We start from the raw sequence: 21994 nt of genomic DNA on the forward strand, positions 1-21994 counted from the left end.
CGCTGCTTCCATTCTTTTTTATCTTGGTATTACTACATGTTACTCTCGGTTTCAATGTATTATTTCAGATTTTTTAAATCTTTTTTATATATTTATAATTTAACTTATAGTTTTTTGATAAATTATATTTAAATTTAAATATTTTTCACATATATATTTATAGTTTTATTTTAATTTTTGATCAATTATATGTTATTTTGGTTAAAAAATAAAGTATATATTATATTAACATGCAAATATATATTAATTATATCCATATAAATATATTTTTATATAAATATAAATTTTAAAATTATTAATTAGGTTGAATAATTCAATTTAACAACTTTTCATTTTAAACGTAATTTTGAAAAATGAAAATGGTTAAGAAAAAAAATTTAAAAATTAGTTTAAAATGTTAAAATTTTGTATCAACCAGTATGCACTATTACAAGCTGATATTGACCGAAATGTAATGACCTGAAATTCACGGGCACCGGAAAAGTGAGTTATAGGGCTTCCGTCTTAGTGAAATAAGTTCGAAAATAATTATTAAAAATATTTATGAGCCTACTAGTGTGTCTAATTAGGATCTAATTAAGTGAATTTAGCTTAATTTGGAGTAAGTAATAAAAAGGATTAAATTGAATAAAGGGTAAAAGTTTAATTATAAAGCAATAGAAAATAAAAAGGATTAAAATGACAATTAGGCCATTGACTACAAATGAGGTGGCATATTGGTGAAATAAAATCAAAGATTTTTTTTTGGGTTTTATAGATTATAATGATTATTATTATGGTTTTATATTAAATTGTTATGATTATTTAATTGATAATATATTATAAATAAATTAAATAGAAGATAATTGTATGGTAATAAACTATACATGTGTAAGAATTGTATGGGTACATTTGTAATTTAAATATTTAATTACTTATAATTTAAGTATAAAGATATTTGTTAATTAAATAATTAAATTATAAGATTTTTGGTATGAAAAACAAATTAAATAATGACATTTGTAATAATATGAATATATACATTTGTATTATAATTATGTATTTACTTAAATTTTAAGTTAAAGATATTTATTAATTAAATATTAATATTATAAAATTTTTATTTGTTAAATAAATAAAAGAAAGACAAATGGATGGTAATAATAGTGTACAAATGTACAAAGATACATGTATACAAATGTGTTAATTATATTGTTATTAAATTAATAATAATATATATTAGTTAAATGATAAAATAAATAAGTAAAATAAATGAAATAATAAAAGAATAAAAAGAAAGACAAAAGAAACAAAGAAGAAACAGAACAGAAGCATTTCAAAACAGGGAAAGAAAAAGAAAGAAAGAAAAGGGAAAGGAAAAACTAGGGTTTTAAGGTTTGAAGCTTTAAAAGGTAAGTCAATTAAGTCCTTTTCTCTTAATTTTGATGTTTTAGGAGCTTTGAAACAAGATTTTGATGAAATTAAGTTGATAGTTCAAGGGTTCATATGTTTCCAAGTAGGGTTCATGTTGAAAAAAATTATGGAATTAGGGATTTAATTGAATGAATTCTAAGTTAGAATTGATTAAGGGATTAAATTGTAAACTAGGCTATAAGTTTTATGTTGTAGGGACTAAATTGAAGAAATTTCGAAATTAGGGAAATATTCTGGAAATTTTATAGTTAAATATAAGTTTAGACAAAATTTGAATAGAAAAAGAGAGTGAATTGGATTAAGAAAATAATTAAGTTTAGTTAGGATTAAATTGGGAATAACGTAGGAGTTGTTTAGAAATTTAATTATTTATTATAATTAGTGCTGTAAATAATAATGTAAATTACTATTATTTTCGTAGCCAACAAAGAACCTGAAGCATCAGCATCGAAAGGAAAGGAGAAAGTCATCGAGGACTAAAACGGGAGAATTACGGTGTGTATTACTATAATTCAAATTTTAATTATTATTGATTGCTGAAATTTTAATTGTTATTTATGGTAAATAAGACTTGAGGTAAGTATGTGAAATTGATATGAATATTGAGTGAAAATGAAAGTGATATAAATTGAATCAAATCGAATTGAATAAGTGAATTATGGAATATGTGATTATTTGAAAAGTGTATTGATTGAAAATAAATAAATTGTGACAAATGTATGGTGTTGATGGTATACACTTGTGTGAAAATTAATTTGTATATGAATTAAGATAATAGATATTTGAATTGAATGAGTATTGAAAATTTTTGTGTAAATGAAATTGAAATTAGAAAAAGTAAAATAATACCCTATTAACTTGTCGGACTAGATTCGATACAAATGGCATGCCATTGGATTTGTGATGTGATGAAGAGATTGTAGTTCGGCCGAGAAGATGTTTCTGTTATTATATACTTCGGTTTATCCGAATAGGCATTTAATGCCTTATTGGTGTGTTTGGGAGGATATATTATACCGGTGTGTTATGGAGGATTTACAATATTCCGGGTGTGTTTGGGTTGGATATTCTGGTGTGTTTGGGTGGAAATCCGCGTATCTGTCATAGTTCGAGCTTTGTTAATAGGGTAAATAATTGAAATGAAATTTTGAAAATGAGATTATTTGTTTTAGCACTATTGAAAAGTACGAGAAAGAATGTATGAACTAAATTATAAATTGAGTTAGTATGAGAAAAATAAATTATGAATTTAAGATTTATGAAGTAAAATAATTTTATATAAAAGTAGTTTAAATAATTATAAAATTTATGGTTGATGTTTGTAATTTATTAATGTTAAATAGTCTTGGTTTATAGTAATACTACTGAGTATATCCATACTCAGCGTACGGTTGTTTCCGTGCGCAGGTTAGTAGAAGTCAAGTGTCCTGACTCAGCATCCACAACAATCCCGACTCCAACACAAACTTGGTGATGTATATTTTTCTTTTGGGTAAAGGTGGCATGTACATAGGTGTTATTTAGTCACTTGAATATGTATATTACTTTGGGTAGTGAAGGATGAATTATAAAATTTAGATGGTTAAATGAAATGGTAAGGAAAGTACATGATATTTTTATACATGAACATTAAGTTGTTAAATGAATGAAGTTTTTAATCAATTTTGAATGATGCTATGATAGTTATTAAATTAAAATTTTGTTAATAATATAAATATTAGTATATGAATGTGAAATATTGGTGTTGGTTGTTTTGGTTTGAATTTGCAGGAGGTTTAGGTAAAAATAAGCAGAAATGCTGCCGAAATTTTTATAAAAAAAATAAAATAAAATAAATAAAAATAAATAAAAAAATTTAGAATACTCGAACAAGTCCTGTTCTACTTTTAATACATGTTTGAACTTCGAGAGTTCAAGATAGGGACTTAATTATTATATTATACTATGAAAGTTATATTAATTGTAAATTATTCGTAAGTTGTCTGATATGTCCGGTAATGCCTCTTAACCTCGTTCCGGTAACGGTTTGGGATTAGGGGGTGTTACACGAAAAGGGCCAATATACACCAAACTAAATGAAACACACCGAAAATTTAACCAAAATGGAACATAAACTATTTGGTATCAGTTTAAGACCAGAATGGTATGTAACAGTACGAAACCGACTACCATGGATTGGATTCTATACTAATTAATTAATTATTAGTTCAATTGATATCATTGTTATTAAATAAAAAAGAAAACATGAATTCCAGTATGCCTAAGTGCATCTTTTTCTCTGGTGGATTAAGGGAAGCTGGGTAGAAGTAGACATTATATAAAAATGAAATTTGTAATTTTTGTCAAATTTTGTTAATAGACCATGTCTGTGTCCTATGTGTAAGTTGCAAACTTAGTCCTTATACTCTAATTTGGTTAATTTAATCCATGTACTCTTTTGAATTTTGAAATTTTAATTATGACTTAAATGTTTATAGTTTAATTTGTTAGGTCAAAATTTGTTATTAGTTCATGTACTATGCATACATAGCATAATTAGTCTTTATACTCTAATTTGATCAATTTTAGTCCATGTATTTTTCGAATTTTGAAATTTTAATCTTAACCCAAATGGTAACAATTAAATCTGTTAGGTCAAATTCTACTATTAGTCATTATATTATGTGAAGGTTAAGGATTTAATCTTTATACTCTATATTGGTCAATTTCAGTATATTTACTTTTCAAAGATTGAAATTTCAATCCTAGCTCATATTATAGCAACTAAATTCATTAGATTTGCTATTAGTCTCATATTATGTATAAGATGTGAATTTAGTCCATTTTTTCAACTTGATCATTTTTTATCCTTATATTTTTCAAATTTTGAAATTTAAATAGTGGTTCAAATAGTAGCTAGCCATTAAATTCATTAACTAAAATGAAATGATTTTTCTGCGAGTATTATATAGAAATAACAATATTAATAAATTTAGTGGATAATGTTTGGTCATACTAAAGTGTAAAAAGTTGAAAAAATATAGAGAGTAAAATTGATTAAATTAAATCACAAAAGTTAAATTCGCAACCTACACATAGTACAAGAGATGGGTTTTTTATTGAAATAATTAAAAAAAAAAAGATTATTTACCAAAATAAGTTGCCAGCCCGATTATTTACCAAAATGGGTTATTTTTCTCATCCGCACCTATCTTACAGGCACGATTCAATTTTTTATATTAATTTTTTTTATTTTTTTAAATAAAATATTATTTTTTTATTTTTATTAAAAATATTTAAATATATATGCAGGTAAAAATACGGTCTAACGGGTTAAAATACTGGTAAAAACGGGTCGCGCCTGTCGGATAGGCCCGATTAATCGAGCCAACAGGTAGGCGCGAATGGGCTGCCCGCACAGTCCCCCTCCTGCAACAGCAGATTGCCCACCCCGCTGCCCCTTCTGCCCGCATAGTAGCTCTCCTGCAGCCTCTGTTGTTGCATGCATGTAATTTTTTTGTTATTAATTATTAATTATAAAATGTTTATGTTTAGTATTTATAGTTTTGGATTAATATTTTGTATGAATGTAAATTTTTTTGTTTTTTATAATTATTTTAAAATTAATTTGTTAGTAATTTAGGACTATGTTAAATTTTTCTGTGTTTGTAATTATTTTAAAATTAATTTAAATACTTATACCTAATAAAACCGAGTATTAAAAATAACTTTATAATATTATTAACTTTCATTGACTATATAATCCACAAGTTTGCCTTAAATATTAATGTCCACATCTTTCATGTGTTATTAAAATGCATACTTTATCCGGATGAAGTATGTATTAGCAGATTCACTAATATGATTATATATATATATTTACGCATGTATCACATTACAAAAATAAAAATTTAAATACTTATACCTAATAAAACATGTATGTCATTACAATAATAGTTATTTTCCAAATAACATATTGTTTTATAATTTTATTTCTTATTTAATATTTTAATTTAATTTTAATAATGCATACTTTATCCCGATGTATTAGCAGATTCACTAATATTTCTAATGTTTTGTGTTTTAAGTAACAGAAATTTCTGTGGGCCCTACCATTTGCGCCTCTGAGATAGGCACGATTAGTCGCGCCTCTGAGAAAGGCTCAACTAGTCGCGCCTCTGACATAGGTGCAACCTGTATTCATATCTATACGCGGGTCATATTGATCCGAAAATAAAAAATAATATTTTATTTAAAAAACAATTTTTTTAATATAAAAAATTGAATCGTGCCTGTTAAATAGGCGCGAATGAAAAAAACAACCCATTTTAATAAATAATCGGGCTGACAACTTATTTTGGTAAATAATTTTTTTTAAATTATTTCACTAAAAAACCCACAAGAGATTGATGACATAAATTAGAGTATTATTATATTTTAAAGGAAAAATATGTTATTTTTCAAAAAGGAAGGAAAGTAAGTAATTTGTAAGATGTACTAAAGTTTTTAGTGGATAGTTATTTTAAAAATAAAAATATAAATACCTTAAATTTATTTTTTTAGTTTGAATTTTATATAATTTAGTTGATTGAGCCACTATACTTAGTCAAACATCTTATATTAGTATTAGATTGATAATATATAAAAAATAAAATATTTATGTCTTTAAACAAAAATATGATAATATGTAGTTTTTTAAATAAGAAAGAAAACATCGACCTTTTTAATTACAGGAGTTAGGTTTGATGGTACGAGTTTTTCTTACATTAGTCAGCGATTGAGGGTTTGATCCTTATTCTGAGTATAGAACAGTTTTAAAACTTGTGGCTAACATTTACCTCCTAATGGGCCTATTAAATATGAAAGATTATATAATTACTTGACTCACTCCAATAAATATCTTAAAAAAAATAATATTAAACTTTTACAATCGCTTTTAACCCCCAAAGAAACACCTTCAACTTCCAAAAGCCCTCGTAAAAACCCTTATAAGCGGTCCATTTAGGAAAGGGTGAATTATCCAAAAATATCAATTTCTTTTTTTTAAAAAAAAAAAAGTAAACCAGTTTTTTTAATTTATCGAATTTGTTTATTTAATTATTTTATTTGTTTACAAAAAAAAAATTATTCGTTTTCAATGTTTTGAAATTCATAAATAGACTAATAAAATGAGAAACTATTTTTTTACCCATGCATTATTTATGTATAACTTAAAATATATTAAATTATTTTATATTTTAATAAATTTTATGATGGTATGTGATTAATTATTTAAAACATCATTATTATGTTTTAGAACTTCAACAATATTTTTATTGTGTGTTTAAAAATATTCTGTTCAAAACTATTTAAAAAATTTTAATTTTTAAATTTTTTAATTTTTTTTTGTATTCTCAAAAGTATTTCATATTAGTTTGAAACATTATTAAATTTGAAATTTAATATGCTTATAAATTATGTTCATTTATAGATTTTAATAATATTTTAAATTATTTATAAATTTAGATTGTTTTTGGTTATTATAACATATTAATATAAATTTAACAATATTTTTAAAATTTGATAATGCTAATATTTTAACGTTAAAAACTTAATTAAGTGTAAAAATAATAGGAAATATTGTTTGTAGTTCTAAACTTTATTAAAGAAAAAGATATTGTTTAAAAAAAACCTATTTTAAAGTGATTGAAATCATATATGAAAAAAAATCAATATATTTGTTTAGCTTTTTTACATATTAATATTTGTTTAGTTAACTATAATCGTATAAGTAATTATATTCGGTAATATTAGCAATTTTAATGTGGTACACCATGTTAAATTGGGTACATATTATTTAAATGGAAATATATTTATCATTTGACAAAAAAAAAAAAGATTATGAATCGATTGGTATATCAGTCCGAAAAGAAGAGCTAGATTGGTTGACCAACAAATTATTCGAAACTAGTTGAATTGAGCTAAAAAATTGCCGGAACTAAAAGGTAAATTGATTTTCTCTATTTTTATTTTTCAAATTTAATACTTTATTTAATTAAATAAAACGTGAACATGAAACGGGTGATTTGACTACCAATAAAACCCTAGTAAAAAAAATATAGTTATAAATGTATATAATTTGACTGTAAATGTTTAAATTTATTTTATATTTTATCCATTTTCAATGTTTTAAAATTCAAAAACCAGGCTAATAGAATGAGAAATATGATGATTCTATTTTATTTATATAAAAAAGAAGAAGTTAAAGTATATATGTATACAAAATGGACAAGTCCAAAATAGTCGACCTAAATTTGAATATAATTTTTATGAATTTAGATTGGTCAAATTTAAATTATTCATAAAAAAAGTGTTTTTAATTTTAATTTTAATGATTAACCATTCATTTGGTTAAAGAGAGATGGGTTGCAGATGTTAAGTTTTTGACATTCTAATAATTATGAGTAGCAAATTTAAAATAATTGACATAAAATATAGTAGTTTACACTTTCGGATGTGAATATTGTATATAGAGACAATAAATGTTTTATTACTTTGAATTAGTTGAGACCTTATCTTACTATGTTATAACTTGCTCAATTTCACAGGTCCCAACTCTTTTGCCTTGCCTCTTAATATATGTTTCTGAATCTTCCCTGTGGCTGTCTTTGGCAATGGACCAAATACCACTGATTTTGGAACCCAATAAGCAGGCATCTTTGACCTGCAAAACTGCATTATCTCCTCACCTAACTCTTGTTCCTTGGATTTGTCCGCTACTCCCGGCTTCAATGTCACGAAAGCACAAGGAGACTCTCCCCACCGCTCGTCTGCCCTCGCCACCACCGATGCCTCCAAAACTGCAGGGTGTAAGTAGAGGCTATTTTCTACCTCCACGCTGCTGATATTTTCGCCTCCGGAGATGATTATGTCTTTTGACCTATCTTTTATTTCGATATAGCCATCTCGATGCTTCACACCCAGATCCCCGGAGTGAAACCATCCGTTAGCAAATGTTTCCTCGTTAGCTTTTGGGTTCTTTAAGTAACCTTTCATCACGAGATTACCGCGCATCACTATTTCTCCGATCGTTTTTCCATCAGCGGCAACGGGCTGGCCAGTTTGGCTACTGATGACATCTAGGCCCTCTAAGCCAATGTATCGGACACCTTGACGTGCATTTAAGCGAGCTTGGGTTTCAGGTGGCAACAAGTCCCATTCAGGCTTCCATGCACACACCGTTGAAGGACCATAGGTTTCTGAGAGCCCATATGTGTGGGTGACACGGAAACCTTTTTGAGACATTGCGAAGAGAACAGCAGGGGGTGGGGCAGCACCGGCTGTCATTACGTGAACCACATGAGGAAGGGGCAGAATCGTGTCCTCGGATGGGGCGTTAACTATGGAATTGAGCACCACAGGTGCAGCACAGAAGTGAGTCACGCCATGCTTCGCTATGGCTGAGTAGACGCCCTTTGCTGTTACCTGCAAATGCAAAAGGAACAAACTCGGACATAAGCAAGTAACACGCTATGACCATAGCTAATGGAGATTTAAGAGCGAAAACATTAGCATCAAGACTGAATTCGTAAGGGATGAAAGAACGCTCAGAGTCTCAAATCATGACATGAATGAAAGCAGAACATCGGAAGGCCTCATAGCACAATAGGACTATACTGAATGCACAGCTTCCAGGTTTCAACATAGTTATGCACATTAGCATCGGACACCGACAGACAAGGGATGTAAGAACTCTGAGTCTCAAATTATGACATGAATGAGAGCAGAACATCGGAAGACCTTGTAGCACGGTAGGATTATACCGAATATACGCCTTCCAGATTTCGACATAATTATGCCTTGAGCTAGATCGATAGATGATTCGAGAACAAATAAGCCAATCTGTTTCATAAACCAAAGTGAAAGTGACAAAATTATTTTGCTACTAATTACCTGTCTAAGGCATATGTTTGTTCCGCAAAGAGCTGCAAGTGCCCAAGTAAAACACCATCCATTACAGTGGAACATGGGTAGTGTCCACAAGTATATGGCTCCTTCATTCATGCCCCATATAAGAGGATTACTCAAAGACATGAGATATGCACCACGGTGATGTAATACGACCCCTTTAGGGCTGGCTGTCGTGCCGGATGTGTAATTCAAAGCAATGCTTTGCCACTCATCCTGTGGAGGCTTCCAAGAAAACTCAGGGTCACCGCTTTCTAAGAACTTCTCGTAATCAATAGCTCCTTGTCCCAAAGCATACCTGAGTGTTTTCGGATCACAGCTTTCATCGGCAACGACAACCAAATGTGGGGGCTTGAAATTGCCTTGGCTTTTCTCCTTCATGAGTTTCAAGGAATCCTCTGCCAAAGTGAAAAACTCTTGATCGACAATGACTACGGCTGATTGAGAGTGACCCAAAAGGAATGCAACGGTCGATGCATTTAGCCGAATATTGACAGGGTTTATAACAGCACCAGACATTGGAATTCCGAAGTGAGCTTCGTATGCAGCAGGGACGTTTGGCGCGATTACTGCTACCTGCCGGTAGTATAAAGAAAAGAAAAACAGTAAATAACCATTCAAGTTGCATACAACAGTCCATTATGTAAAGTTGTAAACCATTCATGCAAAATCATTGGAAGCATATCCTAATTCCATCTTAAAAATCTGAATTAAAGAATGTCTGACAGACAGCCAAAAACATCCAATAATTTATGATACGCAGATTTCAAAACAAATTAATAATAAGTCAAGAAGTTTGCAAAATCATTAGCATTTGTAATTTCATCCTTAAAATCTTAACAAGGTTTTCTGATAGATAATACAACTGCCTGCTCCACCGGTGAAATGATTTTTTGAACTGGTAAAATCCCGAATTTATGTTAAACTCTACGGTTTTTTTATTTTTTTATTTTAAAGTTTAACGTCTTAGTTATACATCAAAATACCATACCACTTAACTCTGTTTTTTTACTATTTAATTCTTATTTAATTTCAAAACAATATATTTAATATTTAATTTATTTTTTAATTGATCCTTTAGAAGCGAAGAACTAAACTGGTTACGGAAAGTCTCCTCTATTGAACTTTGTTGTTAATTGTACTGTATCTCCAAACTATGAACCTCATTTTAAATTAGCCTTCAAATTTCAAATCATTCTAATTACATCTCAAATTATCAATGTTCTACCAATAAAGTCTTTTCGTTATTAAAATCATTAATTTAACAATTTAATAACACATCAAATTTTATGTTACTAAATTTAAAATAAAAATTAAAAGAAATAAAACTTTGTTGTATAATTTTCAAAAAATAAAAACTAAAGTAAATCTGAAAAAAAAAACCATAACACTTCTATAAAATATTCAAAAACCTAAGATTTTTAAAACATCCGTCTTTATAACATTTATTTTTTCTTAAAATTTTCATTTTAAATTATGTAACATAAGATCTAAGGTGTCATTTAAATTAACGATTTTAGTAAGAATAACCTCAATAGTTTCGAGACGTAATTAGAATGATTTGAAGTTTAGGGACCAATTTAAAATGAGGGTCATAGTTTAGAGAAATTTTTTGGAATTAACTCTTTTTAACTTTCAATCCGACTATTTTCTTTATTCATCATAATTAATTTAATAACTAAACAGAACAAGAATTAATGTTTCCACGAGTTAATCGCCTCATAAAAAATAAAGTTTCTAATAATTACTTTCTTTTAAAAAATATTATAAGTAACATTTTAGTTCACTGACCAAGCATGCATCAAAGTAAACCAGAAGTAGGAACTGAAAGCTTTCAATTCTCCCGATAATTTCAGTGCGAATAAAAATAGAAGATGGCGATTCGAATTACCTTGCTACCGAAGCCGACGGAGAGGTTAGAGAGAGCAGAAGCCAAGCGACGGCAGCGCTGGTAAGTTTGCAGCCAAGTAAACGTACGAGACCTATGGACCACCGCTTTCCTAGTAGGATGAACGGTGGCGGCTCGTTCCAAGAACCACAAAGGCGTCAACGCCGTGTAGTTGGCGGCGTTCTTCGGCAGATTGTCGATGTCTCGCATTTCCATCGCCACCGTCGACGATGAACCTTCTTCACTTCCTTCTCTCGAAATTTCTCTCTCTTATATATATTTTGTGTCTTTATATTGCTTCCTGTATTATTGGTCGAATGGAAATGAAATGGCGAGCCAGGGGAGTGAGAATCGTGTGGAGGGCGCCACGTGGAGACAAATCTATTTGGCTTATATGAAAAATAAGTACCAAACAATGCAATTTTTTCTATTTAAGTACCAAAATTTTTATACCGTTATCAATTTAGGTATCAATCCTTAACCAATCAAACGCATGATATTTTTAATTAAATAAAAATATTTAAAATGAACATTAAATTAAGAATAAAAAATCCATCTCTCCTTCCCCTTCCTTTTTCATCTTCTCTATCATCCTCTTTTTAATCATGTGTGAAATTAAAAACTCTATAGAAAAAATGGGGTTTCTTTTTTCATTCTTATTTTGAGTTCGTAATATTGAAACTGAGGATTTGTTTTAATTGCAAATAAGATGTGAGTTTATTTTAATATTCAAAATGGAGGTTTATTGTAATGGAGTAAATTTGAAGTAGATTTTATTTTAAAAAATTGTAGAGAAGATGAAGATGGAAGGAAAGAGACTTAGAGATGATATTTTTTATTCTTAATTTAATTTTTATTTAATTAAAAACATCATGTGTCATAATTTAATTGGTTCATAAATTTTATTTTAATGAGAGTTAACGGTTGGTACTAAAATGATAATAGAACATAATTTTATGTACCTACTTTCACTTAAAAAATACCTAAATGAAAGAATTTGCATAGTTTAGATACCTATTTTTCATATAAACCTATCTATTTTTATGTTTTTTAAGAAATATTTATTTATACCATCAAATTGATTTTTATTCTGATTAATTTGAATTTAATTGGTTGATATTTTAAAATTATTTTGGTTTAAGTTAATTTGGATCTACTTTTTTATAATTCAATTCGAATTTTGAATTTTTTTATTAGATTATTATGAGTTTGGATATTTTTAATTTTAATAATTTTAGATTTGAAACATTTTGAGTTATATTGGGTTCAAGTTGGTCATTTTATTTTTAAATTATTTTTTATTAGAGTTAGATTGGGTTTAGGTCAATTTAAGTTTGGGTGGGATGAGTTTAGATTAATTCGAGTTAGCACATTTTAGATTTAGCTCAATTTCGAATTTAGGTTAGTTTGTGTTTAGGTTAATTTAAGTTCATATTTTATGAGTTTGAATTGTTGGCTTTTCGTTGTCTATTAGATTCAATCGGATTGGATTTAGGGTTAATCAGGTTAGATTTTGATCTTGGAAAAGAATTAATAGGTATACCCTTAAATTTTCTTCATTTATTCTCGATTTTTTCTTTAAATATTTTGTTTAAATTGAATTCAATCATGTTAAAGTTTGGATTAAACAAGTCGAGTTTTTTGGATGCGAAAAAGGATTAATTGCTAAACCTTTAAAGTATCTACATTTGTTTCCAATTTTCTTAGCTTTTTCGAAAAGAAAACATTTTAGTCACTAAGTTTAATCCTAGCTAGAGATGTTCATGCATTAGATTAAATCAAGTTTAAGTTAGTGTTATGTATGTTATTAATATATTTTATACTTATCTAGGCTCAGCCTAACCTAAATATGAGTCTAAAAATTTTGCCAATTGCAAATGACCAATGGCTAGTTCTCCATTATTGTTGCGGTAAAAAAAGTGCTTATAGAAAAAGTGAGGCGGAAGAGTGTGATTTGTTAATTTCAATTGTTTTCTATTATTGTAAAAAATTTCAGCGTGAGAATTTAAATGTCTATTTTAGACATGATATTGAAAAAAATTTAATTTAAATAATATCTAAATAATTTAATATTATGATACATGAAATATAAATTTTAATTTTTTTGAAGAAATTAATATAAATTATTTATAAAATTATTGATAAATTAAATATTATAAAAAATTAAATATCATGATAAATGATATTTAAATAATTTCATATAAAGATACATCATATTTAAATAATTTAAAATATTGAAACATAAAATATTAATTAATTTAAATATAGAAATGCTTTTTAAATAGTTAATATATATATAAAAGAGTATTTTGATAATTTCATTTCAAAACGGAAATTACCTGAAAAATAATTTTTGTGGTTGAGAGTATTTTTAAATATTATTTATTATATTTAAATATCTTTAAATATTTCATGTATAATTTAATTTACAAATAATTTATATTAATTACTTTAAAATATTTAAGAATTAAATTTTATGTACCATTATATTAAAATATTAAAATATAATATAATTTAATTTTTTTTTTACTTTTCATTATCATGTCTAAAAATAACATTTCAATCTTTAACCACAATTTTTGACATTAATGCAAAACACTTTTCTTTTTCTTTTTTCACATCATCTTTCTATCATAACTTTCAAAAACATTTTTGATAAGCATTTTTCTTTTTAACGGCCAGTGGCAATGGAGAACTAACCCTACCTTAAACTTAACCCAAGCTAGCTTTATACCTATTCATATTAATTTTTGAAAATATATTATTTTTAATTCAATATTTAATATTTTAGATGATTTATCTTTTATTAAAAATTTAAATTTAGACAACTTAAGATAAATTATTTTATGTTTAGATAGTATTGAATTATTATATATTTAATTTTATGTGATATCAAATTTAGAATGTATAAAAATAAAATAAAAATATATTACAAAAAAATAAAATGTACTGTATTAAACTCAAGCCTTAAATGTGAAAGCGTAACTTATATTTTAAAGGAGCCTAATTTTATTGTCTAAACTCATTTTTTGGGCCTCCCACTTTTAATAAAACTTATACATATTTCAAAAATCTTTCAAACTTAAGTGGATAATACAACTTATGAATAGATTATTCAACCCCCAACCCCCAAAAAAAATAATAAAACTTCTCAAAATACTTATAATTTAATAAATAAGGAGTGAATAATTGGTATATAATAGTATACTTATTTTTATATGACAAACATTTTAAAAAAGAGACAATATTTTTAAAAAATGACATGTGTCTCTTTTTTATTTATTTTAATATTTTACTATATTTTAATAAGATACTTGTCAACCTACTTACCTTACTTATAGAATTTAAAAATTCCATTGATAATATACTAAATAATTTCTCATAAATAATATATTAAGTTAAGTTTATTTATTTATTTAAGACTATATCATCCTTTTAGCTATTTTAAAATTATTCTACAACTCTTTCTACCCTTTTTAATAATAATTTTTTTTCTGAAACATCAATATTCAAATTGGAAAATTAATTAAAGTTAGAATCTCTTATATTCCTATTTTAATATTTGATTTTACATAGTTAAAATCTATGGTTTAGCTCATGTCCTTTGTTTTTATTCATTGTAAGCATATTCAACTTTCCTTTTTATTTATTTATGTTTTTTAATGGTTGAAACTTGTTATTGTTATGGGTGTATGTGTATTCATACAAAGGATTTCACATTATTCTCCATTTATGTTTTTAATAAAAATATAATTTATTATAGTATCATTTAAGAATTCAAACTTTGTTTAAAATGACATTAATGTTTAAAATGTAAGAATATAAATGTAAAATAAAAAAATCATAATTTAAAATTTACATTTATTAAATGATCCAATTATACTCGCTACTTAATTTTAAATAATATACTAAATAAATTTCATAATTAAAATTGATACTTGGTTTTTTTAATTTATTAAACAACAATCTTACTTTTGATAATAAAAAAAAATTATGCTGGATAGTTATGGAATATGAGCCATCGCCCTGAAAATTATAAATTTTGCACTTAAACCTTTTTAAAATTATAAAATTATAAATTAATACATTGTAAAATCACAATTTAATTTTTCAAAAAATTATAATTAAGTTATAACCCTAAAATGTCTTTTTAGTTTTACCCAGTATATAAATATATATGAATTGTTTTTTTATACAATATTAGGGGTAGGAGTAACACGATTTAAACCCGTGCCAAATAAGTGTTTGACAAGAACATTAACCAACGTTTCATTCAAGTCAAAATAAATACATATGAATTGTTAGAGAATAGAACTTTTTAGAATTCTCTATCAATTTTGGATTGATCCAAACAAAACAACATAACTAAAAGAAAATGAAATATTTTTATATTTTATTACTATTATTATTATTATTATCTCTCTAGAGGAAAAGGACAAATATGATAATTTTTTCCAAAGGATTGGAAGTCTTCAACTCTCATCTAAATTTACACCACCACCAACTCCTAAGGCTACAATTGCAAACATTATCTTCTTCTTCTTTTCTTTTTTTCTTTTTTAATTTCCCTTTTCTTTTTCCTTGTTGTTGGGATTTTTTCAAAAATAACTTAAATAAATTATTTATTTATGAAAATGATTCATTTTTAATAGTGAATTTCGTTGTTGTTATTGTCATTGACCAATCATTGGTTGGTTTTAAAAAATATTTTTTTAAATATTATTGTTACCATTGGCGGCATCGGACCGAAATGTAATTATATAAGACGTTCAGGGACCTAATGAAACAATTACTCTTTTATATTGGATGAAAAAAAGGGTGCCCATGATTGGTGGCATCCGATTTTAAACTTATGGTATATTTATATGTTAGGTCTGTTCCTTTTTGAAATTAAATTTAAATAGCCCTTAAATATAAAAGAACAACAAAAATAAACTCTTTTAATTTTATTTTATTTTTAAAATAAAATAAACTTAAAAAATTATATAAATTTTTATTTAAGTTATCCAAATATATCCCTTAAGAATAATTTATTCTTAAGGGATATATTTGGATAATTTAAATAAAAATTTTATATGGTTTTCATAAAAAAAAATGAAAGCATAAATCATATATTCCAAGTTTTGGCAATGGCTATATGTGACTCATTCAATCACACTTATTAATCAATTACAATTGAAGTGAAGACAATGTGTCTCAAAATTTACACAGCATCCATAATTTTTTAAGGGTAATATGGATTAACACACTGAATTTCTCAAATAATCTATATATATATATTATAGTGGCCCTTCCATTGGCAATGGAGATATACGAGGCTAATTAAGAAATGAATCACCCAATATCAAATCCAAAACCAGATCAAGATGATGATGATGATGCAGAAGAAGGAGGTACAGTGAAAGGCTTTTGTTCTTCACATGTGAGCACTTCATGGGGTCCTGCCTCTTCTCTCCCAACTCCCATTAGGTCAAGGTAATAAAGGTAATGTGAGATGATGTTGTTCATGGCGTCAACATCACCTTGCCCGCAAACTTGATCTCCATAGAGCACATTCATGGTAGCTCCGAACCCCAGGACCCGCTTGGCCAACGTGTCGTTCTTGGTCGGTTTCCAGTTGCCGACAAACACATCGTGGGCCGACGGTTGGTGTTTCTTCACCGGTGTCATCCATCTCCAGATTGCTGCCTGGAAAGCTAAGGTTGCATTGTTTTCTATGTATTCAGGGTGGTTCAATAAGTCCACCTTCAATGCGTCTCCTGTTTCTCCATAGTTGTAGTTCCTGCAGTAACAAAAAATCAACAAGATAAGAAGTCCATGTTAAAATCAATTCAAGTTGGTGATTATTAGTCCAACCGAAAGCTTCATTGGTATTATGAGTTTTGATAAAAGGATTATTCGAGCGATCCTTTACCAATCAAATCGGTGATTCAATCATGTAAGTTGAACCAAAAGATTAGGGAATCAACCAAAATGGGATCAATCAAACTGATGTGGTCTTTTCAACCATTACCTATACCATTGTATTTTATGAAAATCTTGGATAGATATTGAATATACATGCTCCTAGTATAGGAAAGCAACACGTCATGTTGGTTCGACTTCAATTTTCTTAAAGTAATCATATCTGATGCATATATAAATCCCCGTATTTGGTTCCAGCAAACAAGTCTGAATAACATAAGTTAGGGAATAGGGCACATACCAATAGATAGGCAAGGCACCACGGCCATGGTAAGAAACTCCAGGAGTGCAAGGGTAGGTGTATTTGTAGTAATCATCACAATACAATTTGCTGGGACTCATTTCTTTGTTGTAGCATAGACCCCAAGCCAATGGTCCCCCAGTTGCCACTCCATAACCACCTGCAATTATTCAAAACTAAGTGCCATTCTACATATAATTCATACACTACTACAATGGAACATGTATGGATTCATCTAGAAGCTTTGAAACCCAAAAAAGAAAATCTAGAAGCTATATTTTGCCTTGCTTTTTATTCATTTATTTTTAACTAATTTTGTATGGTAAACCTAGACAAAAATGGTGTCGTGGTGTAGTTGGTTATCACGTCAGTCTAACACACTGAAGGTCTCCAGTTCGAGTCTGGGCGACGCCATTATTTTTTCCTAAGTTTAGTTTTGTGGCTTTCTTACATGAAGTCTTGCTGCCGACATGTCCAAGAAAAGCTGCCAATTCCTTCATGCTCTGGAGCTTACCGCCGGTGGTACCAAAACCATGAGGCTGATACTGAGCCGCCGCCGTAATGAAAGAATGGTAATCCCAGAACCCAACCGCATGTGCCACCGGTGTATTACGTTTAGCGAAAAGGTTCTCAAATTGATAAGTTCGGAAATAATCAGAAATGGTTTGGTTACAACAAAACTGTGACCACCCTTTACATTCCCACCCTTTATCACAAAGTTTCTTGCCTTTAACTATCTTCACCAATGGCTTCACTGATTCCTGGCCATTTGACACTGCCATTAGTGCTGCCATTGTAAAACATAGCAGCCATTTGGCCTCCATAGTGATGACAGAATACTGGGTTTTTTCTTCTTGTTGTTGGTTTTCTTTGGGGTAAAAAAACAAACATTTGGTTGGGTTTATAAAAAAGAAATAGGGGGAATCTTGGTGTAGAAGAAGGGGATGGTTTAGTTGGAGTGAAAGGCATAGAAAGTGAATTTCTAACTTATTAGGAGAGAGATGGTTTTCATGGGTTGATGAATGATGGCTACTAATACTAGATTTTGCTTGCATTTTATGCTATCTTCCTTCTTACAATGTAAGCAAAGGGAAAGTCTTCAATCTCGAAGCTTCCAAGCTTATATGGACACCAATATATGTTTGTTTTTAGAAAATGAAGAAGTGTAGACGCCAATTACATGATGATTATTATTTATTTCTTAGAATGCAAAGAAGGCAAAAGTCTTGAATTTTGAAAGTTAGAACCCTATGAAATACGGATATACATGGATATGAATTTTAGCAAATTATGTATGGATATCCGAGAAGGCTTTCATTTAAAGGCTAATTGATTATTCTTGCCATGACTTAACTAATAATTGATACGTTTGAATTCCGAATTTTTGTTCAAAATTGTATTTACCTTAATTTTTTTTTCTTCGATTTGTCATTTCATTAGGCGAGAAGGAAGGTTAATAAGGTGGGTTATAAGCTAGTTAGGGTGGCCTTATCCTACACTTCTTTTTATGTTTTTAAAGTTCCTTTGAATCTTCTTTGTAATGTTCAAGAGGATGAGATGCATAAGTTTGAAGGTATGAGTAAGCTTATTGGCTTGGATTTAACTTGTTTCCCTTGTATGTTTTTCTCTTATTCTTACCTTTATTTTTTAATATATGATGTGTGCTTTTACGTTAAAAAAACATTATATATTACAAATTCTTACTTCTTAGTATGTAAGGAAAATGTTTGAATTTTGAAGATTAAAAGACTATAAAGTGTGAATATGAATAGACAAATATGATAGAACACAAAAATGCTTTCATGATAAACTTTTACTACTTAAAATGAAAGGAAGGGAAAGGCTTGAATCTTAAAGATTCCAATCTTATGAAGCAAGAATAAAAACATATAATATGAGTACATATTACGAACGTAAAATATAAATTTTTTTTTTAAATGAAAGCATAAACACATCAATTACATGATAATTTTTTTACTTAATAGAATTCAAGAAGGAAGATGCCTGAATTTGAAAATTCGAAAATTATAAAGCACAAACATAAATACATAATACCATTTCTTAAAAAAAAAAATGAAGACATGCATTCGAAATTACATGATACCTTCTTCAATTTTTAGAATGCAAGAAAGTGAAAAGACCCTCAATCAAGTGGACTGTCTTGGGGGCACTTAAAGTTCAGCTTTTAGCTTTGGCCCAACATTGTTCTTGGGCTCAATGATAGTTTATACTCATGAGGTGTGGTTTGATTGCGGCTCATCTCATACTTTAATCATAAGGTTAGGAGTTTAATCCCGGCTCATAAAAATTGAGCATACCTCATGATCAACTATTTACCTCTTTGAAAAGTATTTGCAATAAGAAAATTACTTGCAACTTATTTGATAGTACTTTAATTTTTTTTTAAATTTAAAAAACAATACATATATACATTTATGATATTTAAATTCATGCCAATTCTATTGGCAAAACATTAAATTTCCCATTCGACCAAAATTTTATTTTGGTTTTTTTTATACATTTTAATTTGATTATCTATGCTTTATTCCATCCATCATTGTAGATATTAATGATGTTGTTGATTGAGTTGGTATCATAAATTAATTCGATTCCAACTTAGAATCAATATATTCATTTAGTATTCTTATTCTAATGTATTTATGTGTTTAAATTTCGTTTTACTTAAAATTTAATCTTATTTTTATTTTAATATCGTAGATATTTCGTGAGTTATTATTAATTAATTTCAAAGTTATAGATTTCATTATTTATTGTATATTATTTTTAGACACCCAAATCTATGTTCTAAATATGTAAGTTCCAAACATATACATATGTCATGAAATTTTTAGTATGTATAATTAATGCTGCGAGTCAATTAGACATCAACTTAATAAAAAAATTACTTAAAAGTCCTATTTAATAAATAATTAAATATTAATATAATTGTATTTCCATCTTTAACTATTTTTATATGCATGCTTAAATAAAACAAATAAAAATATAATTAAGCCTAAAGAAAAGTTTATTTATAAATACTTTTCTAATGTATATGGGTGTAATGAAAATTTAGTAATAAATAAAATTAATAATATTTTAAATTAAAATATTAAAATTATTATTTTTAATGAATTTGAATAAATACTTTTAAATATTTGATATTTAAATTGATTTTAATTTTGATAAGGATAATGTTAAATATTTGACTTAATTCAAATTTATTTTACTTATGTAGATAACCAAGTTTATTTTACGTGGCAAAATGAAGAACGTTGGACTGCATTGTATATGTCAGCTAAACTTTTTACAATAGAGGAGGGGGCAAGAAGGTTTATTTGTTTTATATAATATTAGGGATAAGAAAATTTGATTTTATATTAAATGGGTGTCTAACCGGAATTATATATATACAATATATTAGGCATAATGATTTTTTTGACTCTTCTACTTTATAAAAAGAAAAGTTATTTTAACTCTACATTTAATTTTTCATCTTTTTTAGTTATTGAATTTGTATCGTGTGTGTTAAACTCAAAAATACGAGAGGGGGAGTAAATTGGTATTTTAAAAATCTCAACAAAATTTTCTAAATGATAAGAGAATGAAAGAAAAGTTTGGATAATTTGATTTATAGTGATTTTGCCCCAATTGCCTACCTCCGCTCTCTTAGTATACCTTAACTAAGGATTTCTCAATTCGCTATATTTAAATTGATACATTTCAAGAACAAAGTATAACCTTTATAATCCGTATCTTTTTCACAAGGCTAAGATGGAACATTCCCCTTAGCTTTAATGGTTTAACTAGAACTCATTTTAGTTTTTGTGACTCAACTAAAATTCTTTCAATTTACAATTGGTGAAATGAAAGAGAATAAATTACAAAAAGACCTTTACAATTTATATGTTTACAAAAATTAAAGTCTTAAAAAAATGAAACGATGTGCCAAAAAATTTAACAATAAACTCATAGAGAATATTTTTAAGAGAAATGATTTTCAATTTATCTTAATGTTTGGATATCTCTTTTTTGAATTTTGATTTTTTTTTGAACAAATAAATTATAATGCGAATATATTATATCTTTTGATACATCACGTAAGATGTGTTAATACCTTAACCGGTAATAAGTATATAATATAGGGAATATATGCATATATGATTGAAGCCGACAAAAATTGTAATGTAATCAATCAATCTAGTGATGTCTTTTTGTTACTATATGCCTGATTTTCTTCAAATGTGGAGTCATTGTGGAGTAAGATCCATTATTCACCATTATTTTCTGACCAAAATATAAAATAGATTCATTATTGACGGTCCAAAAATGCCTCGTGACCAAAAATATAGATTGCAACCAAGTGTTGAATTTGCAAGTCGCCGCGTCACACTGTTATTTCTAGACTTAATGAGGGGTAATTTAGTAAAATTATATTGAATTTTAAATTTTTAAGTAGTTTATTATTCAATTTTATATTAAATTTAAAATTTTAAATTCAAGGAAAAAGAGGAGAGCAAAGAAAGGAGTTGGGAATTCGCTTTGTTCCTGTAAAACTTAGATAC

At 27.6% G+C, this 21994-nt stretch overlaps 2 protein-coding genes and 1 non-coding gene across 3 annotated transcripts; 1 reads left to right on the top strand and 2 right to left on the bottom strand.

Moving 5' to 3' along the window:
• Nucleotides 1–7836: 7836 nt before the first annotated feature.
• LOC107888947 (acetate/butyrate--CoA ligase AAE7, peroxisomal) lies at nucleotides 7837–11589 on the bottom strand. The gene is made up of 3 exons (XM_016813221.2): nucleotides 11231–11589; nucleotides 9325–9915; nucleotides 7837–8856 (listed from the first exon to the last, which is right to left on the bottom strand). Exons 1-3 carry the CDS (start codon nucleotides 11441–11443, stop codon nucleotides 7957–7959), a joined length of 1704 nt encoding a protein of 567 aa, XP_016668710.2. The 5' UTR covers nucleotides 11444–11589; the 3' UTR covers nucleotides 7837–7956.
• A 4759-nt stretch (nucleotides 11590–16348) lies between these two features.
• On the bottom strand, nucleotides 16349–18457 carry LOC107888948 (chitinase-like protein 2). The gene is made up of 3 exons (XM_016813222.2): nucleotides 17884–18457; nucleotides 17433–17592; nucleotides 16349–17009 (listed from the first exon to the last, which is right to left on the bottom strand). Exons 1-3 carry the CDS (start codon nucleotides 18254–18256, stop codon nucleotides 16589–16591), a joined length of 954 nt encoding a protein of 317 aa, XP_016668711.1. The 5' UTR covers nucleotides 18257–18457; the 3' UTR covers nucleotides 16349–16588.
• Nucleotides 17773–17846, top strand: TRNAV-AAC (transfer RNA valine (anticodon AAC)). Its single transcript has one exon. It is a non-coding gene; the product is annotated as a tRNA-Val (tRNA).
• Nucleotides 18458–21994: the final 3537 nt, after the last annotated feature.

The sequence above is a fragment of the Gossypium hirsutum genome, chromosome A09, assembly GCF_007990345.1.
Source record: "Gossypium hirsutum isolate 1008001.06 chromosome A09, Gossypium_hirsutum_v2.1, whole genome shotgun sequence".
Taxonomy (NCBI): domain Eukaryota; kingdom Viridiplantae; phylum Streptophyta; class Magnoliopsida; order Malvales; family Malvaceae; genus Gossypium; species Gossypium hirsutum.

Coding starts and splice junctions, on each gene's coding strand:
- LOC107888947 (XM_016813221.2), bottom strand. CDS start 11,443: ATGGAAATGCGAGACATCGACAATCTGCCGAAGAACGCCGCCAACTAC. Junction 9,916..11,230: donor CCGTCGGCTTCGGTAGCAAG/GTAATTCGAATC, acceptor TACTACCGGCAG/GTAGCAGTAATCGCGCCAAA. Junction 8,857..9,324: donor CAAACATATGCCTTAGACAG/GTAATTAGTAGC, acceptor TTGCATTTGCAG/GTAACAGCAAAGGGCGTCTA.
- LOC107888948 (XM_016813222.2), bottom strand. CDS start 18,256: ATGGAGGCCAAATGGCTGCTATGTTTTACAATGGCAGCACTAATGGCA. Junction 17,593..17,883: donor TGTCGGCAGCAAGACTTCAT/GTAAGAAAGCCA, acceptor GAATAATTGCAG/GTGGTTATGGAGTGGCAACT. Junction 17,010..17,432: donor GGTGCCTTGCCTATCTATTG/GTATGTGCCCTA, acceptor TTGTTACTGCAG/GAACTACAACTATGGAGAAA.